Raw genomic sequence first — 21,620 nt, forward strand, 5'->3', positions numbered from 1 at the left:
TTCTGTAAGTGGAGTTGGGATTTTTCATACGTCTTGGTAAGCTCATTTTAATGTTAGCTGTGGTCTTCACATGACTTCTTCATTCTTTGTAAAGATCAAGAATCGTCTTCATCTTTCATGGAGGTGGAGTCTGTCTTTGAAGTGCTTTGGCTAAGGAGGATACGTGAGCAGTGCTTGCCAAGCCCTCGTCTGTCTGTATTTCAGATAGCTTCATTTGCAAAAGGCAGCCTGGTTGTATTGCAAGGGTTCCCATGTTTTCCCTATGATATGCTGGAGGTGGCTTTTGCCGTAAGTTTGGGAGAAACCCGATGCTAGCCTTCTTATTCTTTCGTGGAGGATACCATCTTCCCATGGAGGTGATGGCAGGGCTTTCTCCATTTAGCATTTTGTGAGGATGTGTCCTCTGTGGGTTGCATTTTTGCATTCCATTTTGCCTTGAGCTGTGCAGGACCTTCCGTGCTGCCCAGGTCAGGAAGGGTCCACCTCCCAGCCCCAACCACTCCCAACCTTTGCTTGTAGTTTCTTTTCCTTGAGAGCTTTGGTCTCTAAGGGAACACTCAGTATCTGTATCTTGACCTGCTTGTTTTGTCTTCCTGTTTCCATTTTTCCCCTTCTATTTCCCCTGCAGTGGTGGAGGGGAAGCAGAATTCTCATTTGTTTTTGTTCACCCTAATTCACTTTTTTGGCAATATAAATTCTGGGTTTTTTTTTTTTTAAGATTCATCTATTTGAAAAATTTTTCATCTATTTTTACTGAGAAAAAGAGGGACAAAGAGAAATATCACCCGTCCACTGGTTCACGCCCCAAGTGGCCACAATATCAGGAGCTAAGCTGATCTGAGGCCAGGAGCCAGGAGCCTTCTCCAGGTCTTCCACATGTGTGCAGGGTCCCAAGACCCTGGGGTATCCTGCACTGCTTTCCCAGGCCACAAGCAGGGAACTGGATGGGAAGTGGAGCAGCCAGGACACAAACCAGTGTCCCTATGGGATCCTGGCTTTGCAACAGAAGGATTCAGCCATTGCTCCAGGCCCAAATTTAGTATTTTACTGCAACCATTCTGCATTTCCTTTTTGATACAATCTTTCAAACCTCCCTGCCATGATTATCATTTCTAGTTCTAGTTCCTCTTCTGTATCGTCTTTGCTGATATTGTTGTTTTCAAAGCGATTTCCCTATTTCTCTGTGCTGGTCTGCTCTCTCCTTGCTGTATGTTCTTGCTGTTGAAGTTGCTACACAGTTTCCCGCACCTCAGGTCTGGATACTGTAGAAGGTGGTGGTTAGACCTATCTGCTTCCCCTGAGGCTGCTGGAGATAAAGAGTCACTTTGTATTTCCCATCTCCTCCCTGGATTCATTGTCAAGAGATCTATTGATCAGATGTGTAAAGAGTTGGGATTTGTTCACAGGTGGGGCACACACTCTGCATGGACTGCCATTCTTTGTATACTTTGATAAAATAGCCTCCCCTAATCTATTGGAGTCCCAGATCCCACTACAATTCCCAGTTTCCACTCATTCATGTTTTCATTCAGTGTTCTGGGCTCTCTGCTGAGATGAAAGCTATCAACAAGGAGGCTTTGACCCTGCCTTCCTGGCATGCAGTCTGTTTTCTCTGTCCATGGGTTGGTTCCTCCTCCTCTCCCTCCTCTTTTCCCTCACCAAGACTGAGTCTCTAACCTTCAAAAGAATACAGCCTGTCGCGTATAAAACTTCTTGTGAAGACTGCACACCCCAAAATACACACTACCGTTGCCAGGGAGTTCTGCTGCCTTCCTCCCCACCTGTATGCTGCAAGTCTCCATCTCTGCCGGGCTGGAAGGCTGCCTGAGAGGAAATAAGCAGTGCTTCCACTAGTGGGATGGAGAAAGAGGGCCCAGGATTCTTGTGGACACAGACTCCGAAGCTGGTGACATCGCTATGGGGGTGGGGCCCTCCTCCCTGATATATTTGCATAATCTCTAATCAGAGAGGGCTTGTCACCACCTGGATAGCTTATCCCAGCTCTGCGGAGGAGTGCCCCACCTGAACAGGTGTCTGGCGGAAAATTGAGAAGTGGCAGTGATTCCAGTCTGCAGCTCAGCCAGGTCTTCGTCTTCTTGACATTCTTGTGAAGCCCTATCAATAACTGGTTAACCCCTGCTGAGTATACAGAGCTGGCAACGGGAAGATAGTCCTGGCTATTGGGTTCTGGCCTGCTCGGAGGGCCCTAGTGATGGAGCTGTTTCCTGGCTTATATGGCTGCCTTAACGTGTCCAGCTGGCTATGTGGCTAGGGAAGGAACTTGCTGGAGAGTCCTTTGTGGAGGAGCCTTCAAGCAGTGCCAATCACAGCCCTGGGCTCATTAGTAGTCATTGTCATGGCAACGGGGCTGCCAGAAAGTGGCTCGTTAGGCTGACAACTTCAGAGATGTTATATATAGATTGGAGTGTGGGGGAGAGGGGTGTTGGGCCCTGTGGATAAGCCTGTCTGTAGAGCTGTTCTTGCGTCTGGGCTTGGGGTGTGAGAGGACGCAGAGTGGGGGACTCTTCAGACCTCTCTGATCCGGACGCTCAGTCAAGTTTCGGACGACCCCTCCCCTCCGCCCCCAGTGGCACCTGCCGGTCTGCTCGCTGCTGCTTCCAGAGAAGGTAAGAAGCAGGTGCTTCCAGCAGAGTCCTGCAGGTGGAGGGATTGGTATCCTGGGCTGAACTTGAGTTTGAAGAGTAGCGGAGGCTGTTGGGGAACTGAATAGAGGGCTTGGGACTGCCTGAAGACTGCAGACAGAACCTAGAGTCTCTGTGAAAGATTTGGGGCTGGGGGACACGATTCTTCCCTTTAATAAGTAACCATGCTGTTCAGCACTGGCATGTTTTTTTTCTTTTGTCAAGTCGCGCTGATTAAAATTTTATGCTTGTGGTATTATTTCGGAAATGATGTTTTCCACTGAGTCATTGACTGTAGGACTCACCCAGGAGGTTTGTTAACGTGCAGAACACCCCCCCTCACACACCGGGCCCCAGGGTGATTTTGTCGCTGCATCAAGGCCTGAAGCGTGGTGTATTTTCACCCACATCCTGTGTCAGAGGGGATGTCTCGGGGGTGACCGTGCTTTGGGAACCTGTTAGAGGTACTCTGTTTTGGATCTCTCGGTGGCGCTTCTTTTGTCTTCCCAGGGGAAATCAGTAGCCACCCTTAAGAGGAGAAAGAGAGTCGGGGTGGGGCGGGAGGAGGGCTTGTGTTTTATATAAGGAGGAAGTCAGCTTAGCTGGGGATCCTGACAGTTTGCATGCGGGTGGTGATATTTTTGCATGTCTCCCAGGAAGGCATATGTTAGTTTAGAGACCGTGAGGCAGGCAGGAGACCTCAGACCAGAATTGTCAGGCTCTTTGGGGAGTTGGGGGGTCTGCAGTGTTGAGGAGGGGACCTCATGGAAGAAATACAGTTGATTTTGCATAGTCCTGGAGAGATTCACCAAGGCTTCAGGTAGTGAGGCAGAATTCACTAGAACAAAATGAATATTTGTTATGTCATTTGCTTTGACCACATAATTAGCTGTGCACTATAGGATAAGGTGCTGAACCCTCCGAATTTCAGATTTCTTATTTTAAAATGAGAATTAATGGCATCTGTGAACGGATTTGTTGTAAAGATGTGATCATTGTCTAAGGCACCTGGCCCAGTCCAGGATGTCCTGTAGACATCTGGTGAGGGTGAAAGTCATCAGAAACACCACAAGTGGAGTCTGTGCTCAGCTGTGTCTCGAGGACCTGTTAGACTAGGATTCCAGGACGTCCTGGAAACCGTCTGATATCACATGTGACATAGGAGGAGGTGGCAAGCCTTGAACATGAATGTTCATGGCAGTGTTTCTCATGAGAGCCGAGAAGTGGAAGCAATCAAATGTCACCCAGGATGAGGGCATAAACAAAGTGTGGTTCTTACATCCATGCAACGGACTGTTCAGTGGAAACAGGAAGGGCGTGCTGGCCTGTGCTACATACAACTTGGATGCACCTTACCCCTGCGGCAGGAGCCAGGCGATTCCTACATGTCCTCATTTTCTTAGATGATGATCTTTCACACTCGAAAAGTTCATGTAAAGGAGAATTAAAAGACTAGATCATTTTCGTAATAGATATTTGACATCTATGCATAGTATTTTCACAATGGACTATTTCCACCCACATTTTATGGAGACCTTTTACAAAGATTTCAAAATCACTAACACCAAAATAAACTGACCTTTTAGTCTCATTTTTTTCCCTGAGCTTTTTAAAGTACTCTTGAATTCTTAGACAGGCTGTACTTATACTTTTATACACGTATTGATTTGAAAGGCAGAGAGAGACCTTTTTCCATCCAATGGTTCAATTCCCTTGTGCCTGCAACAGCTGTGACTGGTTCTAGGTCAAATACAGGAAGCTGGAAATTAATTGGGGTTACCTGTGTGAGTAGCAGGAGTCCAAATACTTGACCCATTGCCTGCTGCCCACTCTTGCTGGGCATGGCATGGAAAGCAGGAAGCAGGCATTCCACATGACATCTTAGCTGGTGCACCCAACACCTACCCAAAGCAGCCTGTTAACTAAACAAGTGAGAGAGGAAAATCAGGACCAAAATTCAGGTTTGCATTCTAGCTCAGGGTGGCACAAAACATCTAGTGGGTTTCTGAGTTGAAGGAACCTGCCTTCTTCTCCCCCACCAGCAAACCCTGGTTACCTCCAGGTTTTCTTCTAGGACACCCCCTGGCTGTGTCGTCTCTGCCTCCAGTTCTTATTTCCCATGGGACTGAACTACTTGAAGAAGAGAAACCATGGAACCAAGGAAGGGAAGGGGAGGCTTTAGTTAGTATGGAAACTAGAGAAGTGAGGTTGAGAAAGACCTTAACTATTGAAGGGATTCACCCCCCATCCTTTTGCTGACGCTGGGGTCACTGTCCCAGCAGGCCACCTGCTGCTGCCCCTCCATGAACCAGGAAAGCTGAGATAATGTTGATGCTTTGGGCTGGCTTAAATGAAGACTTGCAGCTTGGGAGATCTAACTTTGCCATCATATATGTTTAAAAAATTTTTAAATTATAATGAAAAGTTATATACCTAACATAAACTGTACCACCCATGATGTGTATATAACTACATATTGTGTGAACTCTGCCTCCTTCCAGAATATTTTCATATCTACAAAAGAAAGCCCTGGACCGTTTCTTTACTGCCCCAGCCCTTAGTAAGCACTGAGCCTATTTCTGTCTCTATGACTTTGTCCACGTAGGGCATTTCCTGCGGATAGAATCATGTAGCATGTAAGGTTCGATGCCTGGCTGCTTCCTCTCAGCAGTGTTGTCAGGGTCCCTTCTTCACAGGGTAGCGTGTGTGGATATTCTCTTTCTTCCTGTCATACACAGCATCTATGGCCATGCTAATTGGAGAAGTACTGCGAGGTGATGGAAAAGCGACAGATGTTGTACTGCTTCTCTGTGAAGGGGGCTCTGAGGGTCTGCAGGTGCATCCACCTGCTCTTCACCTGTGAAAGGACCCGTCTCCTTGCTACCCAGCTTTCCAACAGCATGCCTGTGTCAGCGTCTTGAGGTGCTGACAAGGGTCAGCCTTTTACGTGGGGTAGTCTTGGCAACAGAAACCTCAGAGGCATGAGTGTTGATGGTGACATTTCCAACGCGGTGGGCGTGGAGTGGAAATGATGCACTCTTGAGAGCTTCACAAGAGTAGGTGCCAGTAGGTGCCGGGTGAGGCCAGGTCTCCTTCTGATCCTCTATCAAGAGTTGGGGAGCATTTCTAGTGACCAGCTCCCTCCTAGCTGCCAAGCGTGTTGCTGTTAGTCTCTCCAGCAGGATGGTGTTATCAGCCTTCCTCTTACAGATGCACAAAAAGGCTGGTGGAGTCCTTGGCTGGGTTTCACATGGCTGCCACATGGCCAAGTCAGGGTTATAATGGAAGGCTGTTGATCTATTTTCATTGCCCCTTTGTGCCTCTCTCTCTCTGGCTCCTGTTTCTGGCCAGTTCAATCTCTTTACACTTGCGTCATACCCTATAAAGAAGAACCTCTCATTTCCCCCCGCCCCCAGGCTTTTGGACAAGCACCAGCATGGCTTTCCCACTCATGATATCACACAATATAGGTATAGTTTATTTGAGGAGCAGAGAGAGAGAGAGAGAGATTCCATCCACTGATTCACTCTCCAAATACTTGCAGTGTCCAGGGCTAGGTTGAAGTTGGAAACAGGAACCAGAAACTCAATCCAAGTCTCCCGTGTGAGTTGCAGGGACCTGACCACTTGAGCCGTCATCGTCCGTAATCACAAGAAGCTGGAATTAGAACCCGTAGCTGAGACTCATACTAGCCATCCTGATTATGGGTCATGAGAACCTTAACTGGTGGACCAAATGACCACCTCGGTGTTCCACAATACTTAACTCAAGGAGAAGAGACCTGACATGTTAGCCCCCAAGTGGTAGTGTATTTCTCTGTTGAATCAAACACTCACTGTCACACTTCTGCCCTCCCCATCCCAGGTGTACCAAACTCCCAGTCTCCTTAGCTAAAAAATCCCACAACCTCCTATACATGGGGTTCATGCACACACATGCAAACAGGTAATTCAGTTGAGAAATTTCACAATAGATAGACCAGGCGCCGCAGCTACACAGAGAGCCAGAGGGAGGCTGCTGCTGGAGGGAGTGGGAGCCACGGCTTTCACTTTGCCTGGTGGTAGGCACGTGGGCCACCACAGGGAAGCACATGTGCATGGCCGAACAGCTTCCCCAAAGCGTGAGCGCAGCTTGGGAGCCACGTGTCTGCAGCCCTTCCCTTTCAGTCTGTTCACCCGTGTTCTAAGCACCAGGCATCTCAGTGGCCCCATAGGTAACCATGATGGGCCTTACGGGCCTTGCCTCTTACGGGGTGGGGATGTGGAGTCTGGGAGCCCATTGCTTGAACTTTTCAGTTTCCGACTGGGCTGTGGTTTAGCTGAGTAATTCACAGCTCCTCTGCTAGAATTCAGATGTGGGTGAGTTCACTGTCTTCCGCAGGCACAGCCGTTGGTTCTTGGGGTTCTTGGGGACCCTCTGCCCTCATTTTTAAACATCTTGTAAGTCACAGTTTTGTATTTCTGGGGGAAAATTCAATCAGGGGAATACCTAAATCAGAAGAGGAGAATAAAAACTGCCTAGGAATTCAAACACTGTGGGATCCCAGGTGTAGCTCTTTGTGCTTCTGCGTGTATTCTCTTATCGAAGTTCTCTTTTATCTGTGTTGCTCTGATGACGTTTTAAGAATTACACATACAGTGAAAAGGCAGGTCTGCCCCTTGCTGGAGTCCCTGTGCCCTATGCCAGAGTGAGAAGACCTCGTTCCAGAGCTTAACAGACCTCGGCCTCATTACGGAGTGTTTGACATCTTGCTGAGCTGCGACTGGCATTGACCCGCCTCGGCTGGCTTTGCACAGCAGGCCTGGGGTCTCATCTGCTGCTGTGCTCAGTGGTCCTGGGGATTGCAGCTTTTAGATGCCACGGGGAGCACATGGAGTGACACCCTCCTCCCTGCCCCCGTACCCCAGACAGCATCCCTGTGAGGGAGTTTACAGTGGGGCGGGTAGGGTGATGAGGAGAAAGGCCAGGTTCATTTCCCTTTGTGCTCCACCTCTTCCCTCACCCCCTCCTCCCCAACCTTAGGGAAACCGTCCCTCTGTGCATGGACTCACATGGACACACAGCTCCTCCCCTCCACCCTCTTTCCAGCTTTGGCACCCATGGAGATCCCAGGGACCCCACCCCGCTGCGTCCAGCTGTTTCAGACTTCCTGGTTGAAAGACCTACAGGAATTCCACATGTATGTGACCTTTTCTTCCCTTTTCAACAGAAACCTGGGATGGTTCCCCCTCCGCCGGGAGAGGAAAGCCAGACCGTCATCCTCCCACCTGGCTGGCAGAGCTACCTGTCTCCACAGGGACGCCGTTACTATGTCAACACGGCCACCAATGGTGAGTCCCACTCGCAGGTGCACCCTCCACCTCCCTGACCCATCGCCATCTGTCTCTCTGGAGAGGCGTCCCTCATTTTGAGGGTTTCTTCCTCCAGGATCTGTGTGCAGCAGCTGCAATTGTCTGGCTGTCCCGTGGTACTGGGTGGCCAATACAGCTGTATGTGTGCAGTTCTGGGGGTGTCTTCAGTAAGGAGGCTGCTCTTCAGGTCCTGGTCGCCCACAGAGTCTCACGGGCATCTTTGATGAACACAGTCTCATGGGCTAGGGCTGAGTTTTTACCAAACAAGATCTGAAAAGATTTGGTGTTTGTCGGCTTGTTGGTGTCAAGTTCGACAGGTTAGGCTACCATGTGATTTCTTGAAGTTTTGGGAAAAAAAAAAAAAATCTTGCTGAGAGTCCCAAGCAGAGATTGCCAGTGTGGGGCTTTCCTAATTTCCCCACCACATCTTATTCTCTTCCTGGATGCTGTTCCTGGCTGCTGTTTCTCAGCTGGGGGCTGCATCTAGATTGTTTATCCCAGCAGGTGCACAGGTTATATGTGCCTTTACAAATTGTGCAGGTCTATACCTCAGTGCCCCTAGTGACTGAGGTCTTCCTAAGCCCTCTGCCTGATTCCAGCATCCTCACCTATAAGTTAAAAAAGCTTTGTAAAAGGGAGATGCACCATCTGGCAGATTCTAAGATCAGGGGATCGAATGATGCTTAAGTTGTGGTTTGGGGCAGGACAGCGAAAATAGCTGAGAACTCTGGGTGTGGACCTACATACCCCTTGAGGTCATTAGCATAAGGAAACTCCAAAGATTGTTACCTAAAACAGTCCCTGACCCTATCCCTGGTGCTGATAAAAAAAAAAAAATTGAAAGGTAAAGGACAGAGAACATCCAATTTATAGGCAAGATGAGAGCACAGCCAGCTTCTGCCGGGTCTTAGGGTGTTCGGGGCTTCTGAAGGGGCTACAGGAAGCAGGCACTGGGATAGCAAACGTCACAGAAGAGCTGCAGGTTTCTAGAGTCAGCTGCTGTGGCTGCTGTGGCTTGTCACTGGAGTGATGAAACTACATTCCCTCTTTGGTTCCTGGGGTGGTCTTTGAGGCCCACGGGTGGTGAGATGAGATCTCATCTGACCAGGCTGCCTGGCTTTGGAAAAGAAGTTGGCATAAAAAACAGGGCAACCTATGCTCAGGACTGGAGCCAGCAGGCAGCCAGTGAAGCATCCACCTCCCTCCCGGTTTTACATTCAGTAGTGAAAGATGTTTACTTCTGTTGTTCATGCGATCCAGGTATAAGATCAACATCAGGGAAGCTAGATTTTCCAGGAATCACAGACACTCCCATCCACCTGTTGGCCCAGCTTCGGCTTCTTGCTTTTCTCTGTACCCACGTGACTTGGCAGCCTCCTTTGTCCACCCCCAGGGTTCTGGGGACGGCAGGGGGGGGTCATTGGAATGGTTTATGATGATGAACCCACACGTGGAACGCTCCTGGTGCTTAGGGAGACACACAAAGAAGGCAGCTGGCAGCTGCTGTTCAGGGCAGTTAGTTTCTGTCTGTCTTTTGCAAGTTGCCCTGCTGTGGGTTCGAGGAGTGTTCTAGAGGAAGAGGTAACCAGAGCTTCTAGGAAAAGGGAAGTACAACTGTTTCTACCTATCCTAATCTTAAACTTCCTCAAAACAAACGTGTGTGCTGCTTGGCACCGTTACCTCAGATGTGTGTTTCAGAGGGGGCGTGCTCAGTGCAGCTCTGCCTGTGAGATGCTGAGTGTGGGTCCAGGTGACCCTAGAACAAGAATTTGGATCCATTACAAAGGGATATGACTGAAAAGGCTACTTTCTAAAATCAACACCATCATTTTTTTTTAATTAAGCAAGAGTATAGTCTCAAGATTTTAAAAAAAACCTTAGTGTGTACCCAATCGGACTGGTGTTATGGCAGCACAGGTAAAGCCACCTGAGACTATTGGTATCCCATATGGATGCTCATTCCTGTTCTGGATGCTCCACTTTTGATCTAGCTCTCTGCTAATACACCTGGGAAAGCAGCAGAGGGTGACCTGTGTCTGTGGGCCTCTGCATTCATGTGGAAGACCTGGATGGAGCTCCTGGCTCCTGGTTTCAACCTGTTGCAACTCTGTCATTTGAGGAATGACCCAACAGATGGAGTTAATTTCTTTCTCCCCTTTGTCCCTCTCCTCTGACTTTCAAGTAAGTCTAAGGAGAAAAAGTCCGTGATCCTATTTCCAAGAGTTATGTATCACCTGTGTTTTTCCAGATATTCCCATTATGTCATAGTCTCTCAACTTCTAGATATGAGTATGCTTGTTCTTTTATAATCAGTTGGGTAAAATAAATAGAAAACCATGTACTGTCTACATTCTTTAAGTGAATGAGTCTGTGCCTTACACCGGGCCAGCCTCATTTATCTTTCTGTCCTGAGTCTTGGTCTTTTGTGCCCAAACTGGGTGGAGGCCCCATTCCCTCCTCCTGTCCAGACAGTAGCTCATCAATGCCCCAAAGTCCAGGATGCAGAATCCTTGTTCTTGGCCTCGTGTTTGTCTTCTTTTTTTCCCCAAATATAATTGTCCCTTAGGAGTTTAATTCCAGGACCTTGTGAAGACCAGAATTAGTGAATGTTTAATTCCTGTATATAAAATAGCATGGTATTTGCATATCATCTACATACACTCTCCCATGGTGTATTTTGTTTAAAGTTTTATTTCATTTGTTTGAAAATCAGGGTGATAGAAAGGGAGAGACACAGAGAGTTCTTCCGTCTGGTGGTTCGTTCCCCAAAGAGCCTTAACAGGGCAGCCTTTGGGGCTGGGCCAGGCCCAAACCAGAAGTACTTAGGACATCTTCCACTAGCTTTCCAGGTACATCCCCCCAGAGAGGCAAATCTGAGGCAGATCAGCCTGGGCTCAAGCCAGCACTCCAATAAAGGATGCTGGCATTGTACATGATAGCTTTACCTCCCTGGTACACAACACCAGCCACTATCCAGTCAAATACTTTAAATCATCTCTTGATGATGTCCAATATCTAAAACAACGTCAGTGCCCTATAAATAGGTTTGACTGTATTGTCTGCAGAATAATGACAAAAACTAAAATGTGTCTACGTTCAGTACAAACATGTTTTTGTTGTTGTTGTTGTTTTTTGTCTTGTTTTGTTTTGTTTTGTTTTAGCTGTAACTGATAGAATCCTCAGTCATGGAGCCCACAAGAGGCCACCGTCTTGTATCTTGTCTTTCTCCTTTAATCCCTAATCTCTTCTTTTCCAGAGGGTGCATGAGTGTAATCATTGTTCTCTCTGTTTTGGTTGCACTGCATACAACCATGCACCAGAACCAGCGGAAAAGCTCATTTCCCTTTGTATAACCTGGTGTGGGATGATCGGCTCATTCTCACGTCTGTTAGGGTTTTATGGGTGAGAATTCTCACAGTGTTTGCTCTGGGGGCACAAAACATCGAACAAGATTCCTCTCTGTTTTCAGAGACGGCATTTCTAAAGAGGTCCTGAGAAAAAAATATATGAAAATCTCAAATGATCCCAAATGTAGAATTTGCTGAATACCCTGATACCACGAGGGTTAAATTCCACATCTGAACTCGCATGATGAATCATGATCAGGTAACCTAAAATGGTTGTGTAAAATTTCCTTTAGACTGCATACATGGTGCAGTTGCACAGACAGGAATTCCATGTTGGATTCGGGTCCCTTCTCTAAGATGTCTCCTTATGCATGTACAAACATTCCTGAATTTTTACAAAATACTCCCAAACCCAATACACATCTGGTTCTAAGCTTTTTGGATAAAGGTCACTCACCTTTATAAACCTGTCAGCATGGTGGGTATTAGAACAGAAAGCTGAGGAGCCACGAAAGGGAGTACTCAACCTCATGTACTTGTGGGACATGTCTGAGGTTGCCACATGAGCACAGACAGGGCAGCAAATGGACTTGGCCTTTACAGGCATCAGAAAGGGGAGAGTAAGTCAGGGTCTGACCTCCAAAAGATTCCATGAGGCATTTTGAGAAGTGCTTTCTTTATTCCGTGTGTAGAAAGCCACAAAGGAGCTCCCAGCGGCAGCTGGCACCATCAGTATATTATGGCAAGATTGCTCATGCTACAGAGTGAAGGATAGGAGGACGATGACCATGGAACCCTACTACTAAATGAGAAGAGAAATAATGAAGTCAGACAGTGTATCCACAGCAGAGGCTGGAGAAGGGGAGGTAGAATCTGTGAGACAGGATACAGCAGCTCAGGGGTGGGGAGTGCTCGGATTCCTCCTCGTTTTCTGGCTTGCATGGTCGGGCCCTGCCATGAAAACATGGAACCCAGCAGAGTGTCAAGGGAGGCTTGGAAAAATGACAGCGCATCTGTTTGAGCGTGTGGTTCCTTTGGGTGCATGTGGGTGTCAGATCCAGCACAGGAGAATTGAGTGCCTTTCACCCCTTGTACTAGGCACCCTCGTGCCAGTGAACAACCTGCACAACCATGTGTACTGGCCTCACACTTGGCATATTCTTCAGCAGGGAACTGCAGAGCTAACCTTGGTCGGGGAGATTTTGAAGGAAGGCATCATTCAGAGACAGGGAGAAAATGGGAGAAAAGGGAGAAAAGGATGTCGAGGAGGGGAAGCCAGAGACAGGAATATAAATCAGACTTCGGGTGAGAATGACATTTAACATCCCTGGGGCAGCACAGGTTCGTAAGTGGTATTGGCCAAGTGGTGACACGCAGTTTCGGTGATGAGTTTGAACAACTGTGCTGTGGCTTTCATAGACACTCCCAGGGCCCTGGAAGTTTATCCTACAGTGCCCTGGGAAGTCCTCATTCCCCTACCCACTGTGATTTGTAGTTCTCCATGGTCTTCATCACGAGAGGAGCCCTGAGATCAGCCCCAGGCACCGGGGCGGGGGGGGGTTCTAGCTTAGGAAACGGCCTGTCTTGCATTGTCTAGCCAAGTGCTCCGTTCCCATCAGATGTGGCTAAACGTTGGGGTTGTTCAATCTGCAGGAAAGACTACCTGCCCCAATGGGGAGCCTGACTGTCTGTCACCAGAGGACTATCTTAGTCTATTCTGACTGCTGTAATGGTATTTGTGTCTCACAGTTCTGGGGACTGAGAAGTCCAAGGGAAACTGTGAGCAGGTTGGGTACCCAACGGGACCCTTGTTTGCTGGGTCCTGGAGGGCTGCTTTTGTTGCCACACAGCATCCTGAACTAGTTGAACATTGCCATCACAAGCCTCACACTGGGTCCACTCACCCAACGTGCAGAAAGCCCATCACTGACATTGGATGGTGAAAGGCAACAGGTGTTTATCACAAAGTGCAGAGCAAGTAGCCAGGCAGCTACTATTTAATCCCCAGGCTCCCAAACAAGTTGGGGGTGAAGGTTCTTAGAGATTGAAATCAGGGTTGAGAGGTTTGTGATGATCCTGGTTGACCAGTGGAGCTCGTGACCTTTGTTTGATTGGCCAGTGATCCTGTGCTCTTTATGGGATTCGTGACATCCAGGTGGGTTTTATTTGGTCTGGGGGTTCCATGAAGGTGTAACATTCTTGTTATCTTCTGCCTGGAATTGGAATTCCTCAAAATAAATGATCCAGGACATCTGGACATTCCTGCCCACCAAGGTTCGTATCTATTGGAGAAGCAAGTGACTCCCTGAGTCAGGTGATTAGAACCTTGTGGGGCCAGTTGTATTCCTCGTCATTGAATTCCTTTTGCTAAAGGACATCTGGGGCTAAGAGAGACCAACCCGAAGCTTGGCTTTTGTATTGTAGGGGTTCTGTTTCACCGTCTTACATGATAGAAGAATCAAACACACTTCCTTGAACTTCTTTATACGGGCGCTAATCTTGTAGTGATGCTATCTCCTGCCCCAGTCACCCTCCAAGGGTCCCCAGTTCTTACCCTGTCACATGAGTGTCAGGGGACACATACAGGCACAGCACTTGTTCACCGGGTCCTCATGTCTCCAGGGGCAGAGTACAACCTGCTTTTTCTCATTTATAATTGAGAGCCCATATGCTAATGTTTAATCACTTAGCAGTGGTACGGTCATAGGAAGAGAAACTTCCCTGTGAGAGGAAGTTCCCCATGTGGCCAAGACTGACTAAGAGATACCTGGCTACTTATAAGCCATTTATAAGTGTTCTGATATATATATATATATAATTTTTGTTTAAATCTTGTTATTTATTTGAGGCAGAGAGAAAGAATGGGTAGGAAGAAAAGGGAAGTTCCCATCTGATGATTCATTTCCTACATGCTCTAAAAGCCAAGAGTCCAGAACTCATGCAGGTGTCAGGATCCCAGATTCCAGAGCCATCACTGTTGCCTCCCAGGGTCCACTTTAGAACTGGAATCTAACCTAGTTGCTCCATGTAGGAGGTAACTGCCCTAACCTGTGTCCTAACCTAGGCCTGATGTCCCACCACTTCCCTCTTCTTGGCCTCAGTATTCTCATAAGGATGGCCATGGGTCTTGGTGACTTAATTTGGAGTGAGAATAACTAGCTGTATGGATGTGTTGACAAAACCAGCTGAAATTATTACTTTTTAGAGAAGCCTGCCTGTCTCATTAGAGTGTCAACTGAAACCCACGGGAGCTGGAAGTTGCTTTTCTGCTCTTTTGACAAAACATCTGCATCTATAAATGCTTTTATTTTGTCTGTGAGTGAAGCTTGGAGAAGTAACCTAGGATTTAAGCTTTTGGATTCATTTGCCAAATAGGCAGTAATTTTCTTGATTTCTTGTTTTAATTTTTCTGTTAGAGAGTGGGTTCCCATTGAACTTTATTACACCAGGAACTAATGTGAGTTTCTGGGTAAGTTTTCCAGTAGAATACTTTGAAAATGCACTCTTTGAGCTTTTGTTTGTTATAGATAATTGGATACTTTTCTAACTTGCCAAATAGAACAGCCCTGATAATTCCTAATAGTAAAAGTTGCCCTGAGAAGCTCCTACACCCAAAATACCGATTTATTTTCTTCTGTCCATCTGTGTTGTGCAAATGGGACATTTGAAAAGATGTTTGTTTTTGGCGCATCCAATTGATTAAATTGGGTTTTGAGTGTGAGTGTGTGTGTGTGTCTTCATGTACATTCCTTATTTTGGTTTTATTCTTTTTCTTTTATGGACCCTTTGTTTGGCTATTAGACTTAAATGCTTACGGCTAACCCGCTTTCTTGTGGGCTTTTTTTCTCTTCAAAAGCACTCATTTTAACTTCTAACGTTTAGAAAATACCGAAGGGCATGGTAAACCTTCCCTTTTACATCAGTTTTTAAGAGAGTCATCTCTTGTTCCTGCCAAATGCCCAGACTGATCAGAGTCACAACGGCAGAAGGCTGAAGACCCAAAAAAGTCAAAAAGCCACGAAAACAGTTTTTAACTGTTTGCTCCATTCCAGGAAGTTGAGTTGTTTTTTTTGTTTTTTTTTTTTTTTTGCAAAAGGCTGCTTGTTGATAAACAGTGTGAGGAGGCTCCTCCTAAGCTGTTAGGTGATATGGAGATGGAACCAAGCACAATATATGAAACATCATCTAACAGGTCTGCTCCTAGCCATGGCCCCAGGGAGACTGGGTCCATGCAAAGGCCTGTGTGTGCTTGTTCACAGCAGTGTTACCCATATTGGCCAGAAACAACCCCAGCATCCATCAGCAGGTGAACAAATGAAATGTATGCATAAAGTAGAATTCAGCTATAGAGAAAATGAAATGTTAACGAAGACAGGTTGTGAGAGGGCTGAATCCGGAAAAACAGCAGGCAAATGTCTAGGATTCCATTTATGCCAGATGCCAGGAATCGGCAAACCAGTGAAAACAGAAAGCGAATGAGTGGTCTCCAGGGGCTAGGAATGACAGCAAATGTGTGTAGGGATTCCTTGTGGGGAAATGAAAGTGTGTTCTGAAATTTGCTGGTGGTAAGCATTATGCAATCCTGTGAACATCCCAGAAAACATTGTATATGGGAGTGTGGAGGTCCCATATTGGAATGCCTAGACTTAAGTCCCAGCTCTGTGCCTGATTTCAGGTTCCGGCTAATGCGCGCTGTGGGAGACAGCAAGTGAGGATTTGAGTAGGTGGTTCCCTTCTACCTAAATAGAAGTAAAGCTGAAACCAGGAGCTTCTTGTCAATCTCCCATGTGAGTACAACAGCCCAAGTACTTGAGTCATCTCCCACAGCTTTTCCAGGCACATTAGCAGGGAGCCAGATCAGAAGTGGAACAACTGGAACTTAGACTGATTTCTATATGGGATGCTGGCATTCCAGGCAACATCTTTACCCGTTGTGCCACAACACTGACCCCTGAAGGGATTTTTTTAAAGCATGCATTGATTTTTTTTCTTTTCCTCACTTGCAAGGAGGCTTAGTGACAGTCAGTAGAGGCATGGTCAGTCAATCAAGTGAAATTTGGGAGCAAATGTAAATCTAATTTTCACTTACAGAAGCGCAATGAGAAATGCGGTGTTCTTTAAACAGGTGAACATGCATCACAATCCCTAGATGAAAGGCTTTATATCCACGAACTTGTAATTGAAGTGCAATCTGATGGATGCTGAGATTTAGAATCAGAGTACAATCACTAAGGATGATCCTCCTTCTGGCTCACATTCATGTTCATGCTATCAGCCTTTATTCTTATCTGAATAAGAAGGCATAAGGGCTGGTCTTAACATTTCAAAGCTTTGGAGTTAGTAGCTCAAACATTGTTTTGATCTTAGCATTTTTGCTATTGAAAACAGAAAACTCACCCATGACTTCTGGTTTCAGCTTTGTTTCCAACATTAAATGAAAGAATCTGGTACTAGTGTTATTTTCTTTCTTAGAAAGATTGATTAACTTGGAAGAGAGATATAAACAGACCAACACAAATACACGCAGAAGGAGATGGAGAAAGATCAGAAACAAAAATGAACAGAAATCAGGTTCATTCCACAAGTGATCACCATAGCTGTGGCTGGACCATCTGGAAGCCGAGAGCCAGGAACTCCAACTGGTCTCCCAAGTGGGTGGCAGGAATCCATATACTTGGACCATCCTCTGCTGTCTCCCAGGTGCATTAGTAGGGAACTGGATCAAAAGTGGAGCAGCCAGGACTGGAACTGGCACTTGGGTATGGAATGCCATCTTCCCAGGCTGCAGTTTAACTTGCAATGGCACAACACAGAAAATGCCTACTATTTTCTTTTGTACATGCTGCTTGGTATTCTGGCAAGTGGTCCACATGAACAGCTCCCTTGCCTCTGATAACAGTTCAAGTCCAGTGTGAACCACTTCAGACCTGGGAGGTTTAGAGGAACTGTACATTTATCCTCTGGTTTTTCTCCTTTTTTCCAAAGACATTTAGAGTGGGACATCCTGCCTCAGTTTAGCTTTGGTCCAGAAGAGCATGTCCATGTTCAGCCTCTGTCCTTCCACCTTTCAGAGGTCCTGCAGAGTCTAACAAGACCTGAGAGTCTAGCAGAGCTAATCTGGAAAAGCTGGCAGTCTCCCTCAGTCATTAAAGGTCATCAGTGTTCATTAATTAAGGTGCAAAGAAAGTTTAGCCCTGCTGTGAATTGTGCATCTCTAAGGAAGGATATTTGCCTGCTACGGAGTATTTTCTTGGTCTGTTTTCTGTTACTTTGAGTGCCTGTGGGCTAGGTCACTTTCTGTTTATTTTGGCTCAGCAATGGATATCTAAAGTTGAGGGGCTACATCTGGTGATGGTGACTCCTGCTGGCAGTCTTCAGGTGGAACCAGGCATCAGGTGACATTAGATGAGGGGTACTTCTGTGTGTATCTGACCTGTCTCCCTCTTCTTAAAAAGTCACCAGTGTTCTACCATGGAGACCTGTACTGGTGACCTCACCTCTGAAATACTCATCTGTTTTAATCATCATAGTTGGAGGAACACTTCATATTGGTAATTAAATTTCAGCCCTGGAACTCTTGAGGGCCCCACTCAAATCACTCTCAAGCCACAGTCTGACATTTGAGTGTGTCTCCAGAGGTGGAAGGCAGGGGAGGCGGTCATCAGACAGGGTCTGGACTCTGGAATCTTGGTGAACTGCCTACAGATGGAGTACATAGCACATGTTGGCATTGTGGCGCAGTGGGTTACGCTGGCATGTACACTGCTAACATTATATATCACAGTGCTGGTTCAAGTCCCAGATGATTCACTTCTGATCCAGCTCCCTACTAAAGCATCCTGGAAAACAGAAGAGGATGGTTCACATACTTGGGTCTTTGCCACCTACAGGGATGACCAGCCCAGATGGAGTTCGAGGCTCCTGGCTTTGGCCTGGTCAAGCCTGGCCGTTGCAGTCGTTGGAGAGTGAACCAGAATGTGGAAGATCTTTTTCTTTGCACCTCTCTCTCTTTCTGTCACTCTTTCAAACAGATAAATCTTTTAAAACAATTGTCATTTAAGCAGAGACTGTTGACAGGAGCATTTTTTGCTCTGTATACAGCATTTAACAACCTTGTTGCCAACACTGGAAAATTGTGAGCTCTTCCATAAACGTCTGGATGGCCGTCTTCTCTGGGGTGTAGCCCAATGAGACCCATTTTCCTGACTGAGCAAAACTGGGTGGATGTGAGAAGGTTCCCGCTTGCCCAGACTTTTTCAGGCTGAGCTGGACATCATGCGTATATGATTTTCCATGTTCATTGGTAGTTGAGTTTTTGCCCTGGATTCAGATACTGCCTTTTGGATCAAGTATTGCAGCACCAGACGCAAAGTCAGGAAGGTAGTTTATGAGCACACTAGAAATGGAGATTGTGAGAAGGGACCACACAATAATAACAGTATGATAAAAAGCTAGAAAATAAAAGATCCAGTAGGGAACAGGTGCTTGGCACTGTGGCTTAAGATGCTACCTAAAGCTGCTTGGGTCTGAGGCTGGACTCTGCTTCCAGTTCCAGCTTCCTGCAGGTGTGCATCCTGGGGGACAACAGGTAGTGGCTCAAATACTTAGGTCCCTGATACCCACATGGGAGACATGGATTACACCCCTGGTTCTACCCAGCCATGCCAGCCTTATGCAAGCCTTTGGAGTGAACCAGCAGTAAGAAGATCTCTCTCTGTCTCTCCCTCTCCCTCTCTCCGGCTGTCTCCCTGCCCCGACTCCAACAACAACAAAAAGACCCAGGGAGAAACAATGACTGGTCTGCAGCGATGAAGTGGCCATTGTCACAGGAAACTTAGAACTCATCCTGCTCTCCTGCCTTTTTCCTGAAGCACTGTCACCTGTGTGTGACACCTGAGTACAAGAATCATTGATTTGCCGGAGAACTCCATGTAAATGGAATGAAATGACAGGGACTGTAGCAGAACATCAAGGGTCTCCAAAGCATCCCACTGGTGGACATAACCGAACAATGAGACTGCTGAAAAGAGAAGGGTCCTTTCGATCCATGAAACTCCAGGCACACACACAGAAATCCCCCATGGGTTATATTCTAATCAGTGAGTGGGCACAGACATGTGAATTGATATCAAGCAACAAGTGCTTGCTAAATGCCTTCTCTGGGCTCAGCTCTAATTATCCACTTGGATAGCTCTTTGCAGGGGTGGCGTGGGCGAGTACAATGCAAATGGTGTTTGTGAGGACGGAATGCTTCCTGAAGTGGAATGTGCCGTTGTTGAGTGGGACTTTCCTTGCGGTCTGGCATCCATTTTTCTCTCCTGTCTGAATACACCTCCAAAGGGCCCTCCCGGTTCTAGATAATTCGATGATCCCAGTGCATCATCACCCCAGCGGCACTGATCGGGAATGTGCTTCTGCCAAGACTAGCAAAATCTCTTGTTGATGAGCTCTCTATTGTTGGAGGATGATCTTGGAGTGGAGAAACAGCTTGTGTGTGTGTGTGTGTGTGTGTGTGTGTGTTATTTCAGTCCAAGTTGGAGTCCAAGTTGGGCAGAGCTCATCCGAGAGATGTGGGAGGAAGCAAACGGGTGAGAAGTTAGTCACGCAAGATGCCGCGTGTCTTCCACGCTCCCTCTCCATGAGCAGTGTATTGAGCTATACCAGATGGGCACAGAAACCCTCAGGGTTCTGGTCATCCTTGCCCATAGCAAGTACTCTGGAAATTTCTGCCGGACACAACTTACTGCCCACTTTTCAGCAAGGGAAAATACCTATGGGCAGGTTAAGATGCCCTTAAACCTGAAAGAAACAGCCCCTGTAAGGGTGCTGAGGGTGGAGGAGGTCTCTGAGTGATGTGCCGAAGGGATGGACACAAAACCATAGGCTCCCCCAACACTTGGCCAGACAGTAACCCTTTAGTGGTCAGGTTAGGAGAGCCTGCTGGGGGAAGGAGGCAAGATTCTGGTGATGGTGGTCAGAGCAACAAAACAATTTTGTCACGGCTACAAAACCTTCCTTCTGTTAACATACAGCGTGACACATGTGCTCATGTGCTTTATATGAACACACACACATGTACCTGTAGCTACCCTCTGTTCCCTTGTGCTCATCTTGCTTTGGGCTTTGACAAACAATTGCTCTTTCGATCCCTCAGACAATGCTCCTTCTTATTGAGGCCTGTTATCCACAGAGTAGCTTTTCCTGTGTGGCCTCCAAGTCTGCTTCCCAGCCAGCCCTCACCTTCTGTTTCTTGCTATGCGTGGAATGATATAAAGCCACATAGATGTTGAAGTCCTCAAAGCCCTGGTTGTGAGTGTGACTTTATTTGAAAACAGATCTTCATCAATGGTTAGGTTAAGATGAGGCCATATGGTTGGTATGTGTTGGAACTGTTCTATGAAGGGGCAGTTTGGACATAAACAGGTGTGCACTAGAGGGAAGATAGGTGAAGACACAGAGAAAAACCTATCGCAAACCAAGGAATACCAGAGACCACTGCAAGCTAGGAGAGACTTCCAGACATGCAGTGCAATAACACCCTGTTGTTTAAACCACCCTGCTGGTGAAATTTGATCATGACAGTCCCAGGAAATGAATCTACTGCCCACATGTCAGTATAACAAGCCACTAGTGGCATCCTCGGGCACTGCCAGCCTACAAGCAGGGGAGATGTGTTGTCCATACTGCAGCTGGCATGAGGCTCAGGGAGTGTCCACTGCAGCAGGAATGATGGTCTGCTGTCCCAGGCTACCAGTGCTCATGGGCTTGCACTTAAAATAGCTGACTGGGTGCCAGAGTGATGGTAATTCTGAGAGAAGAGGGTTTGGCTTTTTGATTTTGGGTACAAGCTGCAGGCTAGAGATGCTCCGGGAACAATTGATTTCCAAATGCTTTTGATTTCTGCTCTTGATGGCTTCTCCCAACTCTGTCAGGGAAGAGGATGTGGCTGAAAGCCATTCCCTCCCCGCCCCAGTGTGCTCAAAAAATAGGTGGGTACTGCTTCTGCAAACCCTGCAGGCTCAGACTCTGTGTGTGTTTCTGGCAAGCACAGGGCCTGAAGGCTACTGCAGATGAAGGCATCCCTCCCTCATCCCAGTGACTGAGGCTACTCAGCCCCCTTGAGCACCCTCCCAGCAGGTGCAACAGGACCTCGGGTCACCGGGCCTCAGTATGGGATTAGGGAACATTGCTAGAAAATCCTTTTCTTTCTTCCTTCTTATTTTTATTATTATTTTAAAAGGCAGCGAGATCTATATGCCGGTTCATTCCTCAAGTGCCCA

The 21,620-nt window shown here is 47.0% G+C and overlaps 1 protein-coding gene across 4 annotated transcripts in view; it reads left to right on the forward strand.

Moving 5' to 3' along the window:
* The window catches only part of GAS7 (growth arrest specific 7), a 221,357-nt gene that overhangs the window by 143,578 nt on the left and 56,159 nt on the right, over positions 1 to 21,620 (forward strand). For 3 of the 4 annotated variants that reach the window (XM_004594742.2, XM_058676589.1, XM_058676590.1), the window contains exon 2: positions 7,852 to 7,972. In XM_004594742.2, the coding sequence (XP_004594799.1) occupies positions 7,852 to 7,972 (121 nt within the window). Of the gene's footprint in view, positions 1 to 2,305; positions 2,628 to 7,851; positions 7,973 to 21,620 lie in introns of those variants that run through there. The other variant, XM_058676591.1, reaches the window with a different exon arrangement.

This window comes from Ochotona princeps, chromosome 17 (assembly GCF_030435755.1).
Source record: "Ochotona princeps isolate mOchPri1 chromosome 17, mOchPri1.hap1, whole genome shotgun sequence".
In the NCBI taxonomy this organism is placed as follows: Eukaryota; Metazoa; Chordata; class Mammalia; order Lagomorpha; family Ochotonidae; genus Ochotona; species Ochotona princeps.